The following is a 16,279-nucleotide window of genomic DNA, read 5'->3' on the forward strand; positions in this document are numbered from 1 at the left end:
GAGATGAATACACCAAGAATATTCAGAAGTATGTTGATTGCAGTAGTTGTTTGGAGATGAAGAGGCTTGCACAGGATGCAGGAGTAGCATGGAGAGCTGCATCAAGCCAGTCTCTGGACTGAAGGCCACAACAAAAACAACAACCATTTACAATTATTTGTTGCCAACAATGTGCTCTAACAGCAATGGGTCTTTCCATCTATTTATGTACCTACACATCTACATCTATATTCTGCAAACCACCGTGAGGTGATTGGCAGAAGGTGCGTCCCATTGTATCAATTATTAGGGTATCTTACTGTTCCATTCACATATGGAGCACGGGAAGAATGATTGACTGAATGCCTCTGTGCATACAGTAATTATTCTAATCATATCCTCAAGATCCGTATGTGAGGAATACATAGGGGGATTGCAGTATATCCCTAGAATCATCCTTTAAAGCTGGTTCTTGAAACATTGTTAACAGGCTTTCTTGGGATAGTTTACATCTATTTTCAAGAGCCTGCTAGTTCAGATCCTTCAGTGTCACTGAGACACACTGTGACCATTTGTGCTGCCCTTCTCTGTATACATTCAATATACCCTGTTAGCCCAATCTGTTACAGGTCCCACATACTAGAACAATACTCTAGAACCAATCAAATGAGTGGTTTGAGAGTAATCTCTTTTGTATAACAATTGCCCTTTCCCAGAGTTCTACCAATGAACCAAAATCTATCACCTGCTTTACCCATGACTGAACCTATGTGATCATTCCATTTCATATCACTACAAAGTGTTACACCCCAGTGTTTGTATGAGTTGGGCAATTCATTGACTCATTGATATTATAGTCATAGGATACTATGTATTTTCGTTATCTGAAGTGCACAATTTTATATTTCTAAAGATTTAAAGCAAGTTGCTAATCTCTGCACCACATTGAAATCTTATCAAGATACGACAATATTTATGCAGTTTCTCTCTGACAATACTTCATTACAGTTAACTGCATTATCTGAACAGTGAGGGTCCCAACACACTTCCCTGAGGTACACCCAAAGTTACTTCTACATCTTCTACATCCTCCCCACCAAAAAGTCATCAATCCAACCACAAAATTCACTTGAAGCACCTTATGATCATACTTTTGACAGTGAGTGTAGGTGCACTACTGAGTCAAATGCTTTTCGGAAATCAAAAAATATTGCATCTACCTGGATGCATTGATATAAAGCTTTCAGTATGTCATGTGAGAAAAGTACGAGTTGGGTTTCACATGATAGATGTTTTCAAAAGCCATGCTGGTCGGCATTGAGGAGGTCATTCCGTTCAAGATAATTCATTATGTTTGAGCTCAGAATATGTTTTCAGATTCTACAACAAAGTGATGTCAAGGATATTGGACAGTAGTTTTGTGGATCACTTCTACTACACTTCTTGTAGACGGGTGTGATCTGTGCCTTTTTGTAAGAGCCTGATACAGTATTTTGTTCGATAGGTTATTGTTTTCTGAGAAAGATCACTTGACAATATTCTGCTACAGCGGCCAATGAAGGCATCACGCATTGCTCTCATGATAGCCAAATGTGTTTCATTCAGCCTCTCCATGGCCCTATGTTTTGTTTTACACCTATTACATAGTAATCTCTGTTTCTTTACAGTGATGTATACCATGGTGGTTCCCTCCCATTATGATCTGTTCTACTGGGTACACACCTATCCAGTATGTGGTCAACTTATCTTTTAAACTTGAGCCAGAGTTCCCCTACATGCTCCTGACCTATGCTGAAAGTTTCAGTTTCCTCACTGAGATATGATACTACTGATTTTTTATCTAGTTTAATGAACATATATCTTTCTGCTTGTTTTATTTGTCCTTTGTACTGTGGTAATCATTGTTGCCACAACCACCTTATGGTCACTGATACCAGTTTCAATTTGTACATTCTCAAAGAGGTCAGGTCGATTTGTTGTGATTAGATCCAATATATAATGAGTAGGGTTCCTAACTACCTTTCTAGGCAGTTTTCAGAGAAGGCATTCAGTAAAGTTTCACATGATGTTTTATCACGCCCTCCAATAACAAACCTGTAATTTTCCCAATTAATTGTTGGATGATTATAGTGTTCACCGAAGATTACAGTATGATTGGGGAACTTAGGTATAAGTGAACTGAGGTTTTCTCTAATGTTTTCGATTACATCAGGGGATGAGTCTTGGGCAATAGAAGGATCCAAACAACTTCACATGCAACTTCAATTTCTATCTAGGATTTGAGTTTCTTGTCTATTGCAACAAATACACCACCTCCATTTCCCATTTGCCTTTCTGGATTGAATGGAGAGTCGCCTAATCTGAATAACCCTTGTGTGCGCCTCACACACAATCAGCTACCTGAGTAGCAGCCTCTGATATGTAGTGCACAGCCAACCTATTTAGGAGGGCCCTACAGTTCTGGACCCTTTGACACAAGTCCCGGAAGTTGCAGCCTAGGTTGTCACAGAACCTTCAAAGGCTCTGTTTCAGTCCTTCCACTCAACTCAGAACCAAAGGGCCACGATAAGTTCTGAGGACAATGCTGCAAATTGTGAGTTTCGTTGAAACTCCATGCACAAGGGTAGCCTTCTCAACCTTCTCTGCCAGTTGCTGGAATGACCCATGAATGACCTCAGAGCCCAGACAACCGCATCATTTGTTCCACTGTGTGCCACAGTCTGCAACTGATTGTACCCTGTCCCCTCAATTGATGGATGAGGCCCCAAGCATACACACTAAGTGGACCTTATGTCCTTTCCTGTCCCTTACTGCCATTTCCCTACAGAGTACCATCACTCGTCATATGTTTGAACTGCCGGCAATTAATAGAGCCCTACACTTTTGCGTTTGCCGCCTCCTGACACCGGACAAAACAGGTTCCCCCAACAGGTGAAGTGAATCCCACTGTATCAATTTCAGTGAAAGACAGCTCTGACTTGTTGGTTAGTGGGATCGGTACAACACCCTGAGTCCTCCCTGGCCCCTGTCCACCCTGTACAGGATGCTTAGATTACCCACTGACATGCCACTCACAGCCAAGTGGACAGGTAATGACAGACCCTGTACTTTCTGCAGAGGAGACAGAATCCACAGGAGAGGATAGAACTTGAGGTGCTCCTGGTATAGGTATCACAGGTACTGTACATGACTCTCAGGAGCTCTTCCAACACACCAATTCGCAACAGCTGTCAATCATTTGACAGCACTCAGGGCGATTTCCAGCTGCTTACAAACGTCAACCAACTCGTTCCGTGTTTGAGAACAGCATTCGCAGTGGGACTGCATTTTGCTTGGTCCCATGTACGACAATGCAGTGAACAAATAACTTTAAATTAAACCTCCTGATTATCTTTTAAGTTGCTAACTCCCTATAACAATCGATAGATAAAGCAAAACGAGATTTCTATTAAGACAACACAAAAACCTGTGATAAAAATTACTAGTTTCCTATAAAACGTTTTGAGGTTAATTATAGTTGTTAGCAAACTTGAAAACAGAGTTAATTTTTGATAAATGCAGATAATATATAGGGCAACACCTCTTTAAGGGAAAACTTGATGTAACACGATATGTTAGAAAATCCGCTACAGTAGCTAAATCACAACTGCCGATTTGTTACAAACTGCTCATAGATTATGCAAAAGACAGTGGTACCTTCCAAAAATCCTCTAAAATGCATGCTTATTTGCAAAGATATACAACGAAATTCAGGGGGACACATACAAAGGTTGGACTGTGAATCACAAAAGCTGATTTGCTATGAACTAAATTACGTATCCAAAACACTTGTACTGCTAATTTAACAATAACATAGTTTTGAACACATCTGAAAATTCTGTAACTAACCTATTTCCCACATAAAATTTTTTGAAAAGAGCAGAATTTAGTTTAACGATAACAGTACTAGTTTATTGCTTCACTCACTAAAGTTCGAAATTTCACAATATATCACAATACAAATGGGTACTGATGCAACCAATGAAACATTACGCAGCAGAAGCTACACCAACAGTAAAACATGCAAATTTAGAACTTTAAATCGACTTCAGACTAAAACCACGTGATGCTAACAGTGACAGAACTTTCCCTAAACGCAATTTAAAGGGAAGTCACACCATCGTTTGCAGCACATGCTTTTAGTCTGAAGATAATGTTTTGCTTGTCAAAACAAGTTACAGGATTTGTGGAACACTCATGCGATTGTAATTTAATAAAATAAAAGCAACAAAAAGAACATCAGTTTTTCCAAAATTTCTTTACACTGAGAGTCAATTGTATGTCTGTACATCAAGCATCAACCCTCTGCAGATCTTCCTGCAAGTCACTACATATTTCTGGAGTCTTAATTTTTTTAAATATGTAACAGCACCATTTGCAAACATTCTCACAGATCAGACAAACTCACCATGTTAAGAAAGATAAGAGTTATATTTGCTAATAATCTCGAACCACGTCACAAAGCTGGCCTTATATTCTATAAGACCTGTATTTTGGCCACTAAGTGACAGTGTGGATATGCATTTAATGTCATCCACAAGTCAGGAAACAAGGTGTAAATACAGGCTTCTAAATCTCAAGGACAAATAGTTTCACATCATCTCTGTAGAATCAATCTCCTGTAGAGCAGGGCACAATGAGTGACAGAAAAACAGTCTGATGTCAGCAATACAGGACTATTATACGCATCTATGCATGTCTCTGCAGGAATATCTAAAGTAGTTTCCTAATTAAACAAGTGAAACAATTCACCGAAAGTTTTTGTTACGTCTGTCCATGTCCAGGAGTTCAGCCATTCACTTACATAATAAAATACAATGCCTACAGCCACTGTTTTGATGTTATTTTATAGGGTCATTAGAAGCATCCAACTCCATCCTTTACTTCGACCCACGGTGTAATAGTGTTGTGGCGTGTGATGTCACAATGGCGCTTTGTTTTTATTAGGTTCGTGTTTGTAGATCTCATGTTGTTGTATTTGATGGCACACACTGGTAGTGGATACTGACATGTTGAGTTTAACATTTGGTATTGGGTTCATTTGAGTCTTGGTTATCACTGTGGTAACGTGGGGTTATTTGAGTCTGTGTAGTCAGTACAGTAATATGGATTTGTAAGCGTTTACTATGTTTTCAGCGAGTTATGTTTACTTCCCTTTTGTTTATGTGTGTGGTGTTTTTGCTAGACATGGTTGTGTGTGTGTGTGTGTGTGTGTGTGTGTGTGTGTGTGTGTGTGTGTGTGTGTGTGGGCGCGCGCCCTCTTCCCAGCCAGCATGAACACTATGGGACTAACATCTAAGGTCATCAGTCCCCTAGAACCTAGAACTACTTAAACCTAAGTAACCTAAGGACGTCACACACATCCATGTCCCAGGCAAGATTCGAACCTGCGACCGTAGAAGTCGCGCAGTTCCGGACTGAAGCGCCTAGAACCGCTCAGCCGCAGCGGCCGGCAATTGAATTTTGTCGGAGGCTTTTATTGGTAAGTAGTTTTTGTTTTATTCTGTAGTAATTCTGATGTTTTGTCTGTTTTATATTTATGGTATTTCTGTTGTGTTTTAATTGATCTGTTAAACATGGGGTTTTTTGAGTTGTTGGGATTTTGGTTTTGGTGGTGTTTTGTGAGTTATGTAGATGTGTGAAGTTTGTGGTTGTGGTTTTTTCTTTATTTGTGGTTTACCTGTAGGTATCAAGAGCTAAATTTGAACTATATAGGTCAAGGGAAACGTTTGATTCCATTTTTTGGAGTTGTAGGTGTTGGCTTTTTGGTATCAAAGGCTTTGTTTAAGCTATATATGTGAAGATAAATGTCCAATTCCGCTTTTCGGAAATGCAAATGTTGGTTACTTGGTATCGTGGCCTTGGTTTGAGCTATATAGGTCGAGTGAAGTGTAAGATTCCTGTTGGTTTTGTGGCTGTAACATTATGTCGTAAGTTGAGTTTAGCGTGTCCCCACCCTAAACCCCCAATTTCCCGCAGTTGTCCCATTAGTTTCATTTTATTGTTGGAGTGAGACATTCTCGTGTCACTTTTATTACTGTTTGTGTTTGTTGGTATGTATATGTAGTGATAATATCATCGCCAGTTTGTATACACTGGAAGTAGGTGTTTCTGCCACACTGATGACGTCACGTGTCAAAGCAGACGGTTGGAATTGGATGCTTCCCTAATGCCATTTTATTGCACTGCAACCAGTTTCAGTGACTCAATATGTCACCTTCAGATTTAACTGGCGCTGAGGGGGTGAACTCAAATCATATACATGATCCCTTCAGTGGCCAGCTTCTATGACTTGACTTCCACAGAATACTGTAAAAGTGATGATGTGTCTGCAAGCATCAACTATGGTTACAGACACAACATCGGTTTTACAGTATTCTAAGGAAGCCAATTATGAGGCTGTAATGAAGTTGGAATGTGACAGTACAGTTGTGAGCTGACACAGCCAAAGAATGTGAAAGCTATAAATCTCATTGTGGTGACAGACTGATCTGTAGCTCAGCAGGAGGTCTAGGTTAGGTTGGAAAGTGAGAGTTTGGTCTGGATAGGTGACGACAATGAAAATGAAAGCTCAAGAAAACCTTGTTCAGATGACAGATCAACCTAAGCTGAGCCCAAGGTGTTGAATGTGACAGTTTCACTTGCAAAAAGTAAATTAAAAATTGTTGTTGTTGCCTGTACTTGGCTTGCTTTGTTGCCGAATATTTTACAGATTACAAGATTATCACTTAACAACACAGCTTATACTGCTGTTACTGAAATGATAAGCAATTGAATTACAACTCTTTAGTGTCATAAACACTTCACTGTTTCTTCCAAAATGTTGCAAATTACAAAGTTGTGGTTGGGTTGGCACCTAACAGCACAGCTTAAATCAAATTAATAATCATGATTGTCAAAGTATCTGGTTGTTTCTTCTGAATATGTTAAGATTTCAGAGGATGTGGTTTATCGACAGGTGAACATGACAATACTCCTTCGAAATGCACTGTCTGCTACTCTCTCGTTGGCAGCGTAGTGATGTATCTAAAACACCCCCACTCATTCCCATCATGTCACGCCGAGAGATGACAACATTTCTCTGCATGAGACATGTAAATATGACATTGGTCCTGCACAAGGCTTTTACTGTTTCCCTATGAGCAAGCTAGTCAGGTAAACACATACCTGTGAGCAAGACCAAGGGCCATGGCAGCCATTTCCTTTTTTGGTAATCCTGCTATCAATCCATCCATCTGTGATCTGATGCAGCGTATAAGTTCCTGAACAGAGGTGTTTGAAACACATGACAGCTGGAGTTTATCCTTGATGGCATTTCCCAGCTTGGCATCAGCCACAAGAAGCTGATCTTGCACATCTTTTGAAATTATTTTCTTTAATGTTTTCTTCAGTGGTTTACAAAGTTTGCCTTCTACCGCAGCTGTTGTGGCAGCAAGTGCTTCTGTTGTATCTGAGAACTTCTCAAAATGTTTCAACTTCACTCTGATGGGAAAAAAAAGCGACAGATCACAAGTCATGATGTACAGGGCTGCCACAGATTACCAGAGTTAAAATATGTTTAACACTCATACTTACACCTTGCTAGCTGCTTCAGGAGTTTCAAAATCTTGATACAGATTTTCTGTTTCTGACAGTTTCTTCTCATCTAGCAGCTGGAAATATGAAATGTTTTATGTACACTAACACTGGTCTATATCATAACATTTGTATTAGCTCCAACATAGCAAAAATGGAATAAAACACCACCCTCTCTCTCACCTAAGTGAACTCTTATTTTATTTTTACTGCTGAATATATCACCATGAACAACAAAACTAGCTGATCTTAAAACATTTGTTGTATGCAGTAGAGAGAATTTCAACACAGAGATAACATGTTTTTTTGAACTTCTCTTGAAAAAAGAAATGATTTTGTAAGGATGCAGTCAAAACAGCTCGTCTTTTCAAGATGTCAGCCTCCATTAGGGCTACCAATAACAAAATGCAAATTACAGAAATATGGTCAGGCAAACAGCGCCAAAAATTATCAACTGCAATGGGAATTAAGAGTAGGCCAAGGACTGTGTGCCTTTGCTTGTGTGAGACATGCTACATCAGCAGCAGCTTTTGAGACACAAGAATGCCATTTTTTCTACATAATCACGGGCGACTAGAGATTTTAAAGTAAAAGTCATGAATGGCACATATTTTGAAGGTAATCTAGAGCTAAGCACTTAAAATGATTTTTCTTTCTTTTTTGTGCGTGTACCACCTCATTAATAACGCAATTACGGGAGGTGAAATATAAACATACAGCAGATAAACCGCTGTGGCATTTAAAAATCTCAATTCATGAATAGTAGTGAAAAATTAAATAAAGGCGGTAAGAGTGAGATTTTATTTTTTCTTAACCACTGTATTATTTATTAGCCGAACACGATAGGGTACACACTATATTAATAAAATTCAAAACTTATCTTCATTTATAATGGTTACTTCATTATTACACACGGCATAGGCCGAAATTTGGAAGTTGTTGCTGTAAACACAACAAGCGATAAAGAAGAATACCGCAGATTAATTTGACAAGCCAGTAAGAAACTACATATACTTGATGAGGCACTGGGAAAGATCAAGGATGCGAAAAAAATGCCTCACGTATCATTCCCAAAGCAATTATATGCGCACGTAAATGAAAAATGACTATAATTTCCCTTAATTCACACACGAGTATACTGTGAGTTTTCTTCAGCAGTAAAACACATTGCAAAAACGGTGTTAAGTCGAAGTGTGGCAATTAACAGACAGCACGCATGGTTAATACAAGCACCAATGAATACGGATTACGAAAGTAACGCCATATCGTCACACGACACGAATACATAACCTATTCAATATGCTTCTTTTCATTAAAAAAAATACGACTATTACACAAAGTGTATTATTAAAGCCGATTAATAACAATATTTTATTCTTTTCCTCAAAGAAATAATCATTTAGTCACGTAACACACACCTTGAATATGGCATATCCTGCCGGCGTTTCGAACAACACAAGCATTTTTACTCATGCAGTTTACACTATCTGTAACACACGTGCATAAACACACCAGCACCGCGCAAACATTCAAGTACAAAGATGAAAGAGTGTACGCATCAAAGATAGTATATCGTCAGAGACAATCCTGCATCTTAGCCATTTCGTTGTTTTGTTAAGAAAAGTCGCTGTCATACAGTGAAAACAAATCACGACAGTGATAAAAAAAAAAAAAGAACAGATGTGGTGAGTGGGCAGGTGTTAAAACAAATGTGAAAATGGCAGGGTCGGCATTACGGAGGCTGATGGCAGAATACAAACGTAAGAGAAACATTGATTCTTCTACAATACCCAGGGATACATATTGGGATGTTATGTTATTTGACAATGGATGTATAATTTTGCGTAGACATTTTTACGTGTTATTGTTGTTGAACTGTCTTGATTTTTTTTATTTTTGTCATGAATTTCAGAATTAACATTAAATCCGCCCGAAGGAATAATTGCGGGACCAATTAACGAAGAAAATTTTTTTGAATGGGAAGCGCTCATCACGTAAGTAATTCTGTCGTACCCAGGAGCTACAACGATGTCCTTTTTCCTATATTTCTTGTAGTAAATCTTGATTGAGCAGTGAGTGAAACTTGAGAATGAACATTATTATTTTGTAGGAACAACCTGGAAACAGTTGTTTGGTGAGTTGGGTTGGGTAATATACTCAACTCGTGTTATTTTGCAAATACATTTGTCTGTATGCAAACATTTTCTTCATAAATGAAATTGAAAAAAAAAAAAAAGAAAAGTTTCCTTCATTTTGGTAATTTTTGTAGAGAAACTATCGAATTGTTGTAGTCAATGTGTGAACAGTACATATGTATAGCTAACTATTTGGATCTAATTGGAAATGGAGAAGCTACCATTGATGGATTGAAGAGTTGTGATAATGTATATGTGGTCTCACCACCACCATCACTACCACTAAAACACACACACACTTAAATGTGGTAGGCAAGTGCATTGTCTTACAAAAGCATCACAAAGGTAAATTATTGTGAACAAAGGAGTAGCTGTCAGACTGTCGGTATATTCTGGATATCCCACTGTTCTGTCTAATGGCATATGTCATTTTGTGAAAGTTTATATAAGTCAATGACTTTTGGATGAGCTTTGTTACAGTAAAAAGTAATCACTGTTGACAGTATTATGATGCAAACTCAAAATAATACACAGCAGACCCAAATGGAAGGAAACATCTAAATTAAATTCTTGTACGAGTTCATGCATAAAATGTGGCTTAATTCAATAGCCTACTGTAATGACACAGGTGTCCTTCAGAGGTTCCAAAATACATACTGTCCATTATCATGTGCACATGATCCTAAACAGTATTTTCATTGTTTATTTTATCCTGAGAACCTGAGCATTGTTCTTGTGGGGCCTATGACAGTGTGGGGTCTTTCACAGATGTTACATGTGATGAATAGATATTTATAATTACAGAAAAGTGAATCGGGTTCTTTTTGACATGGTATACCTCCTCATCTTTATTTATTTATTTATTCATTCTTCCAGAAATCAGCTTTCAGTGATATAAGGTTTGTGGATAAACCAGCGGTTTTGATACCATATGCCACCTATGATTGATGCCTTATCAAGTCCCAGGATGCAAGTCAAACATGGTTTCAAAATGGCAGCCAACTACCTTAAACATTATCTCAGCAACAAAATATAAACAAAAAGTGCTGAATCATACATATTCTAAATAGTAAATGTTGATGCTAATGGGACTATTGCAGGAAAATGATGGGGGTGAGGGGGGCAGCGGCAAACTAAATTCGAAACTAACCACTGCACAATCGCTATAATGATAAAATATACAACACAATAAAGAACAAATTGTGAACAGTAATATAATAATGGAATTCGTCAACTAATTTAAAAACACAGACTCAGTGAGAACACAGACCGCAATTAACAGAACACAGTGCCATAGATGAAAGGACTCCGTTCCAAATCTCGCTCTCTCCACCCAGACAGAAACACTGGAATACTGTTTTGCTAACAGTTCGTGTCAAGGTCAGCATGTAACATTGACTATGGCCTTTCACCTCTCCAAACAACAGATTTTACACTCCACACCCCTCTAGTATCCCTGTATAGTACTGATATAGCCTCAAGTCTTGTAGTCTTTAAGCCTCTATTTCATGGTGTAAATTTACATATAAAATTAAGAAAGTTGCTTGTATATGCACAATGTTACTGCCTGGCTACACACACAGTGTGTGTTGAGTTAGACTGAGTTAACATCATTATGTTGGCAGAAATAGTTCAAAATCGATAACCTTTGTCGAAGGTCAAGTGTATGTAAAAACACGCAAAAGCAGCTGGAAGAGTGAATTATTTCTGCCGCTTAGATCACACCTATTCAGATTTTTTAGCTCTGAAAAATAATGTTTAATGATAGCACATATTATGTTTTCACATCTCTTGTAGTATTTTTTTGTGTCAGACCCAAATTGATCTCATAAAAAGTAATGTAGTAGAGAGTTAATTCAATATCATATTTCATGAAAAGCTGAATATATCCCCTGCTGCCCCTACATATTTGTCTATTACTGTAGTGAAAACACACTGCATGCACGAATCATGACCCATCCTCACAGCTTCAGTCCCCCCCACTACCTCGTCTCCTACATTTCAAACTTCACAGAAGCTCTCCTGCAGATCTTGCAGAACTAGCACTCCTGGAAGAAAGTATATTGCAGAGATATGGCTTAGCCACAGTCTGGGGGATGAAATTTTCATTCCGCAGCAGGGTGTGCGCTGATATGAAACTTTCTGGCAGATTAAAACTATGTGCCGGACCAAGACTCGAACTCGAGACCTTTGCCATTTGTGGGGAAGTGCTGTACTGTCTGAGCTACCCAAGCACAACTCACAACCTGTCCTCACAGTTTCAGTTCCACCAGTACACACAGTTTTAATCTGCCAGAAAGTTTCATACCACCGCATACTCCGCTGCAGAATAAAAATTTCACTCTGGAAACATCCCCCAGGCTGTAGTTAAACCATGTCTCTGCAATATCCTTTCTTCCAGGAGTGCTAGTTCTGTAAGGTCTGCAGGAGAGTTTCTGTGAATTTTGGAAGGTAGGAGACAAGGTACTGGTGGAAATGAAGCTTGAGGATGGGTCATGAGTTGTGACAGGGTAGTGTTTAGGATATGTGAACAAACATTTTCCAGCATGCATAGTGGCACACAAGATGTGATGTGCAGAATGCATTATACTCGTGTAATACACATGTTCCGTGTTTGTTTATGGGACAACATAATATAATTTGGTAGTCAAATGTATTAATATGTGTTGTGCGAATAAAGCATAAGTTTATTTTGTCTCTTAAACAGTTGTTATGTCATTTATCTGCGTTAATCTGCATAACTACAATAGGTTATGGGCCCAGCTACTGGATTAAAGAGAAATAATAAGCTTTAAGGTGACATGTATTTGTACAAAAAGTGCGCGGAAGTTTGTATAAAGTTGATGAAAATTACACAACCTGGAAATTTGCTGTTGAGGCGTATTTGCACTTGGATGACTTATGGGATGTCCTAAACGGTAAATTGGCACTTACAGAATGAAGTTTTGCTACTAAGAATCGGAAGGTGAAATCGAAACTAATCCTTTTGATTGATCCAGTGAATTAGGTTCACATATAAAAGGCTACGTCAGCAAAGGAGCTATGGGACAAATTGAAAAACTCATTTGAAGATGGTGGTTTAACCAGAAAAGTAGGATTACTTTGTGAGCTGATAACCACAAGATTGAATAAGTGTAAAAGTGTGGATGAATATGTGAATAAAATAATTTCAATCTCCAATTGTCTGAGGAATATTCGTTTTGAAATTGCGGGTGAATGGATTGGAACTTTATTGTTAGCTGGACTACCAGAGAAATATTCGCCAATGATTATGGGTTTGGAAAGTTCGGGAATACCCATTACAGTGGATAGTGTTAAAGTAAAGATTCTACAGGACATGAAGAATGAACCAGATTACAATGCTTTAAAAAAAGAAACAGCATTGGCTTTATACTCTAAGTACAGGAAGAAGAAGCCAATAAGATCTTTCAGATGCCAGAAAACTGGACATATTGCTTCAAAGTGTAATGAAAAGTTAAATATAAAAGAAAAGAAGCATGTTAATTCTAGTAGTCCTGAGAGAAAGACTACCAATAAAGGTAAGGAGGCATTTTCTGTTTTTTACTCTTTTAATGAAGCGTGTGACACTCATACCAAATGGTTCCTAGGTTCAAGAGCATCTGTGCATATTACCAAAGCTCTGTGAGGTTTGTATGATGTTCAGTCAAGGACTGACATTTGAATTTCCACATGGATCTACCGGTAAGTTAAGGTGTGAATTCACAGGAAAAGTGGATCTTAATTTGCTTGTGAATGGGAAAAGGAAATTGTTACTGCTCATGATGTACATTATGTAAAGCATATTGCAACTAATTTGTTGTCAATAAGTGAAATAGTTAAGAAGGGCAATAAAGTTATCTTCTATATAGAGGGAGCCAGGGTGATAGACTCTTGTGGTGATATTGTAGCTACTGCAAGTAATGTAAGAGGTATTTACAAAGATAATACAGTTCAAAATACTGCTGAAACAGGAAATCACTCTGTTTATGCTGTAAAAGGTTTCTTGTGGCATAGGAGACTTGGACATTTGAATATGAAAAGTATGACTTTACTGAAGAATATGGCAACTGGGATGGAAAATTACGGAATGAATAATGTTCAATGTGAGGTGTGTCTGCAAGGCGAGCAGGTTAGATTGCCATTTGAATCGAGTCAGAGCAGATCTACCGAAGTCTTGGAACTTATACACTCAGATCTCTGTGGACCTAAGGAGAATAAATCCTTAGGAGGTAGCTTTTATTTTTTGACATTCATAGATGATTTTTTTACATACATACATGTTTATTTTATAAGTAGCAAGGATCAAGTGAATGATGTTTTGTCGTTTATTGCAAAAAAGCTGAAAGACAGATTGGGAAGAAAATTAAATTTATTAGATCAGACAGTGGATCAGAATATGTAAACAGATGGTTGAAGGAACAGTTAAATGGAACAGTTATTAGGCATCAGACTACCATTCACTACAGTCCTTCTCAGAATGGAGTTGCAGAACGAGCCAACAGAACCATTGTAGAAAAGGCAAGAAGTATGTTAAGCAATGCTGAACTACCTAAGTGTTTTTGGGCAGAGGCTGTGTCTACAGCAGTGTGTTTAATTAACAGATCACCTACCAAAGCTGTGAGACACAAGACACCTTATGAAGCATGGACTGGGAAGAAACCAGATCTAAAGCACTTAAAAGTCTTTGGATGTGAAGCCATGGTTCAGATTCCAAAACCATTAAGAGGAAAGTGGGATGCAAAACCTCAAAAAAATATTTTTGTTGGCTACTGTGAGGATTCAAAAGGCTACAGATTTTATAATCCTGTAAATAATAAGATAATAAGCAGTAGATATGTAGTATTTTTGGAGGATTATAGACCTAAAATAAAGGAAAGTAGTCAAAATGATACAGTAATGCAACCAAGCATAATGTGCAATAGTGCTGAAACAGAGATGGAAACTGAAACAGGAAGATGAGAATAAAGAGGAAGCTGATGTGTTACCCATTAATCAAATTGAGGAAGAAGATTTAACTGAGGAATTCAGTTTAAGGCGGTCTTAACGTATGGCAAAACCAAAAGAATATCCAGATTATGAAACGTATGCTGCCCAAACAATCAACAATGAACCAACCACAGTTGATGAAGCTTTAGCAAGTTCAAATGCTCAAGACTGGAAAAAGGCTATTGAAAAGGAGCTGCAATTTTTTGTGGATAATGATACATATGAATGGGTTGACATGCCTGAAAATAAAAAGCCACTAAGAACAAGATGGGTGTTTAGTATTAAAAATCCTGAGAGTGCAATACCAAAATTCAAAGCGAGATTGGTAGTTAAAGGATATTCCCAGAAAGAAGGAATAGATTACAATGAAACTTTCTCACCAGTGGTGAAGTATTCATCGTTAAGATACCATTTAGCTCTTGCAGTAAAGGAAGACTTATTAGTTCATCAAATGGATGTGAAAAAGAGCCTACCTGAGCGGAAGACTGGAAGAGGAAATATATGTGATTCCACCTGATGAAGTTAAGCGACCTTATCAAGGGAAAAGGAGAATTTGGCATTTGAAGGAAGGCATATATGGATTAAAGCAAAGTGGCCGTTGCTGGAATAAATGTTTGCATAAAAGTTTGATAAAACTAGGCATGTTACAGTGAAAGGCAGATTCCAGTATATATCATAAAAGGAGCAATGAAGAAATTGCAATCATGGCCATATGGGTAGATGATTTTTTTTATCTTAACCAATAGTGAAAGCCAGATGGACTTTTTTAAAGAACAGTTATGGTCAGAATTTAATATACATGATTTAGGGGAAATTAATCAATACTTAGGCATGACGATTCTAAGAAGCGCCAACAGAGAAGAATTATGGATTGATCAATCTCTGTACACAAGGAAGATCTTAGAAAAGTTCAATATGAAAAATTGTAAACCTATTTCTACTCCTATGGAAAACAATGGAAAACTGCTACTAATTGATGATGACAATAAATGTAAGGAAAGTGTACCCATTTGGAAGCTGGAGGAACTCTACTGTACTTAGCGCAGACTTCCAGACCAGACATTGCATTTGCCACAAATGCAGTAAGCAAGTTTTGCAGTGATCCGAGAGAAAAGTGCTGGATGGCAGTCAAGAGAATATTCTGATATTTAAATGGGACTGCTGATTATAAGTTAAAATGTTCTAAAACTGGAAATGTAAATTTGGAAGGATACAGTGATGCAGACTGGGGAAATGAGCTGGAAAGCAGACACTCCGTAACAGGAAGTTGTTTTAGACTAATGAGAGGATTGATATTATGGTCATGTAAGAGACAAAGAACTGTTGCTTTGGGTACTGTAGAAGCTGAATATATCGCCCTGTCCTCCACTATCCAAGAAGCTCTTTGGATCCGTACACTGGTGAGTGACATAGAATCTCCTCCAACATTAAAGCCAATTGTGGTATTTTGTGACAATATGGGAGCTATTAAACTTTCAAAAAATAATGTCACCAGTGTAAGATCCAAACGTATTGACATAAGGCATTACTTTATAAGATGGCATGTGGAACACGGAAATATAATC

General features: G+C 38.0%; 2 protein-coding genes across 2 annotated transcripts in view; one reads left to right on the top strand and one right to left on the bottom strand.

Annotated features, from left to right (window-relative positions):
• Window positions 1-9,141, bottom strand: part of LOC126259869 (nucleolar protein 58) — a 72,593-nt gene extending 63,452 nt beyond the window's left edge. The window contains exons 1-3 of the mRNA XM_049956927.1: window positions 9,012-9,141; window positions 7,594-7,670; window positions 7,186-7,500 (exon numbers count right to left, since the gene is read on the bottom strand). Coding sequence (XP_049812884.1) covers window positions 7,186-7,500; window positions 7,594-7,670; window positions 9,012-9,056 — 437 coding nt within the window. The 5' untranslated portion in view covers window positions 9,057-9,141. The remainder of the gene's footprint in view (window positions 1-7,185; window positions 7,501-7,593; window positions 7,671-9,011) is intronic.
• Window positions 9,142-9,207: 66 nt separating this feature from the next.
• Window positions 9,208-16,279, top strand: part of LOC126259983 (ubiquitin-conjugating enzyme E2 G2) — a 53,631-nt gene continuing 46,559 nt past the window's right edge. Inside the window, exons 1-2 of the mRNA XM_049957115.1 lie at window positions 9,208-9,353; window positions 9,506-9,587. Of these exons, the coding sequence (XP_049813072.1) occupies window positions 9,311-9,353; window positions 9,506-9,587 (125 nt within the window). The 5' untranslated portion in view covers window positions 9,208-9,310. The remainder of the gene's footprint in view (window positions 9,354-9,505; window positions 9,588-16,279) is intronic.

This window comes from Schistocerca nitens, chromosome 5 (assembly GCF_023898315.1).
Source record: "Schistocerca nitens isolate TAMUIC-IGC-003100 chromosome 5, iqSchNite1.1, whole genome shotgun sequence".
Classification (NCBI taxonomy): domain Eukaryota; kingdom Metazoa; phylum Arthropoda; class Insecta; order Orthoptera; family Acrididae; genus Schistocerca; species Schistocerca nitens.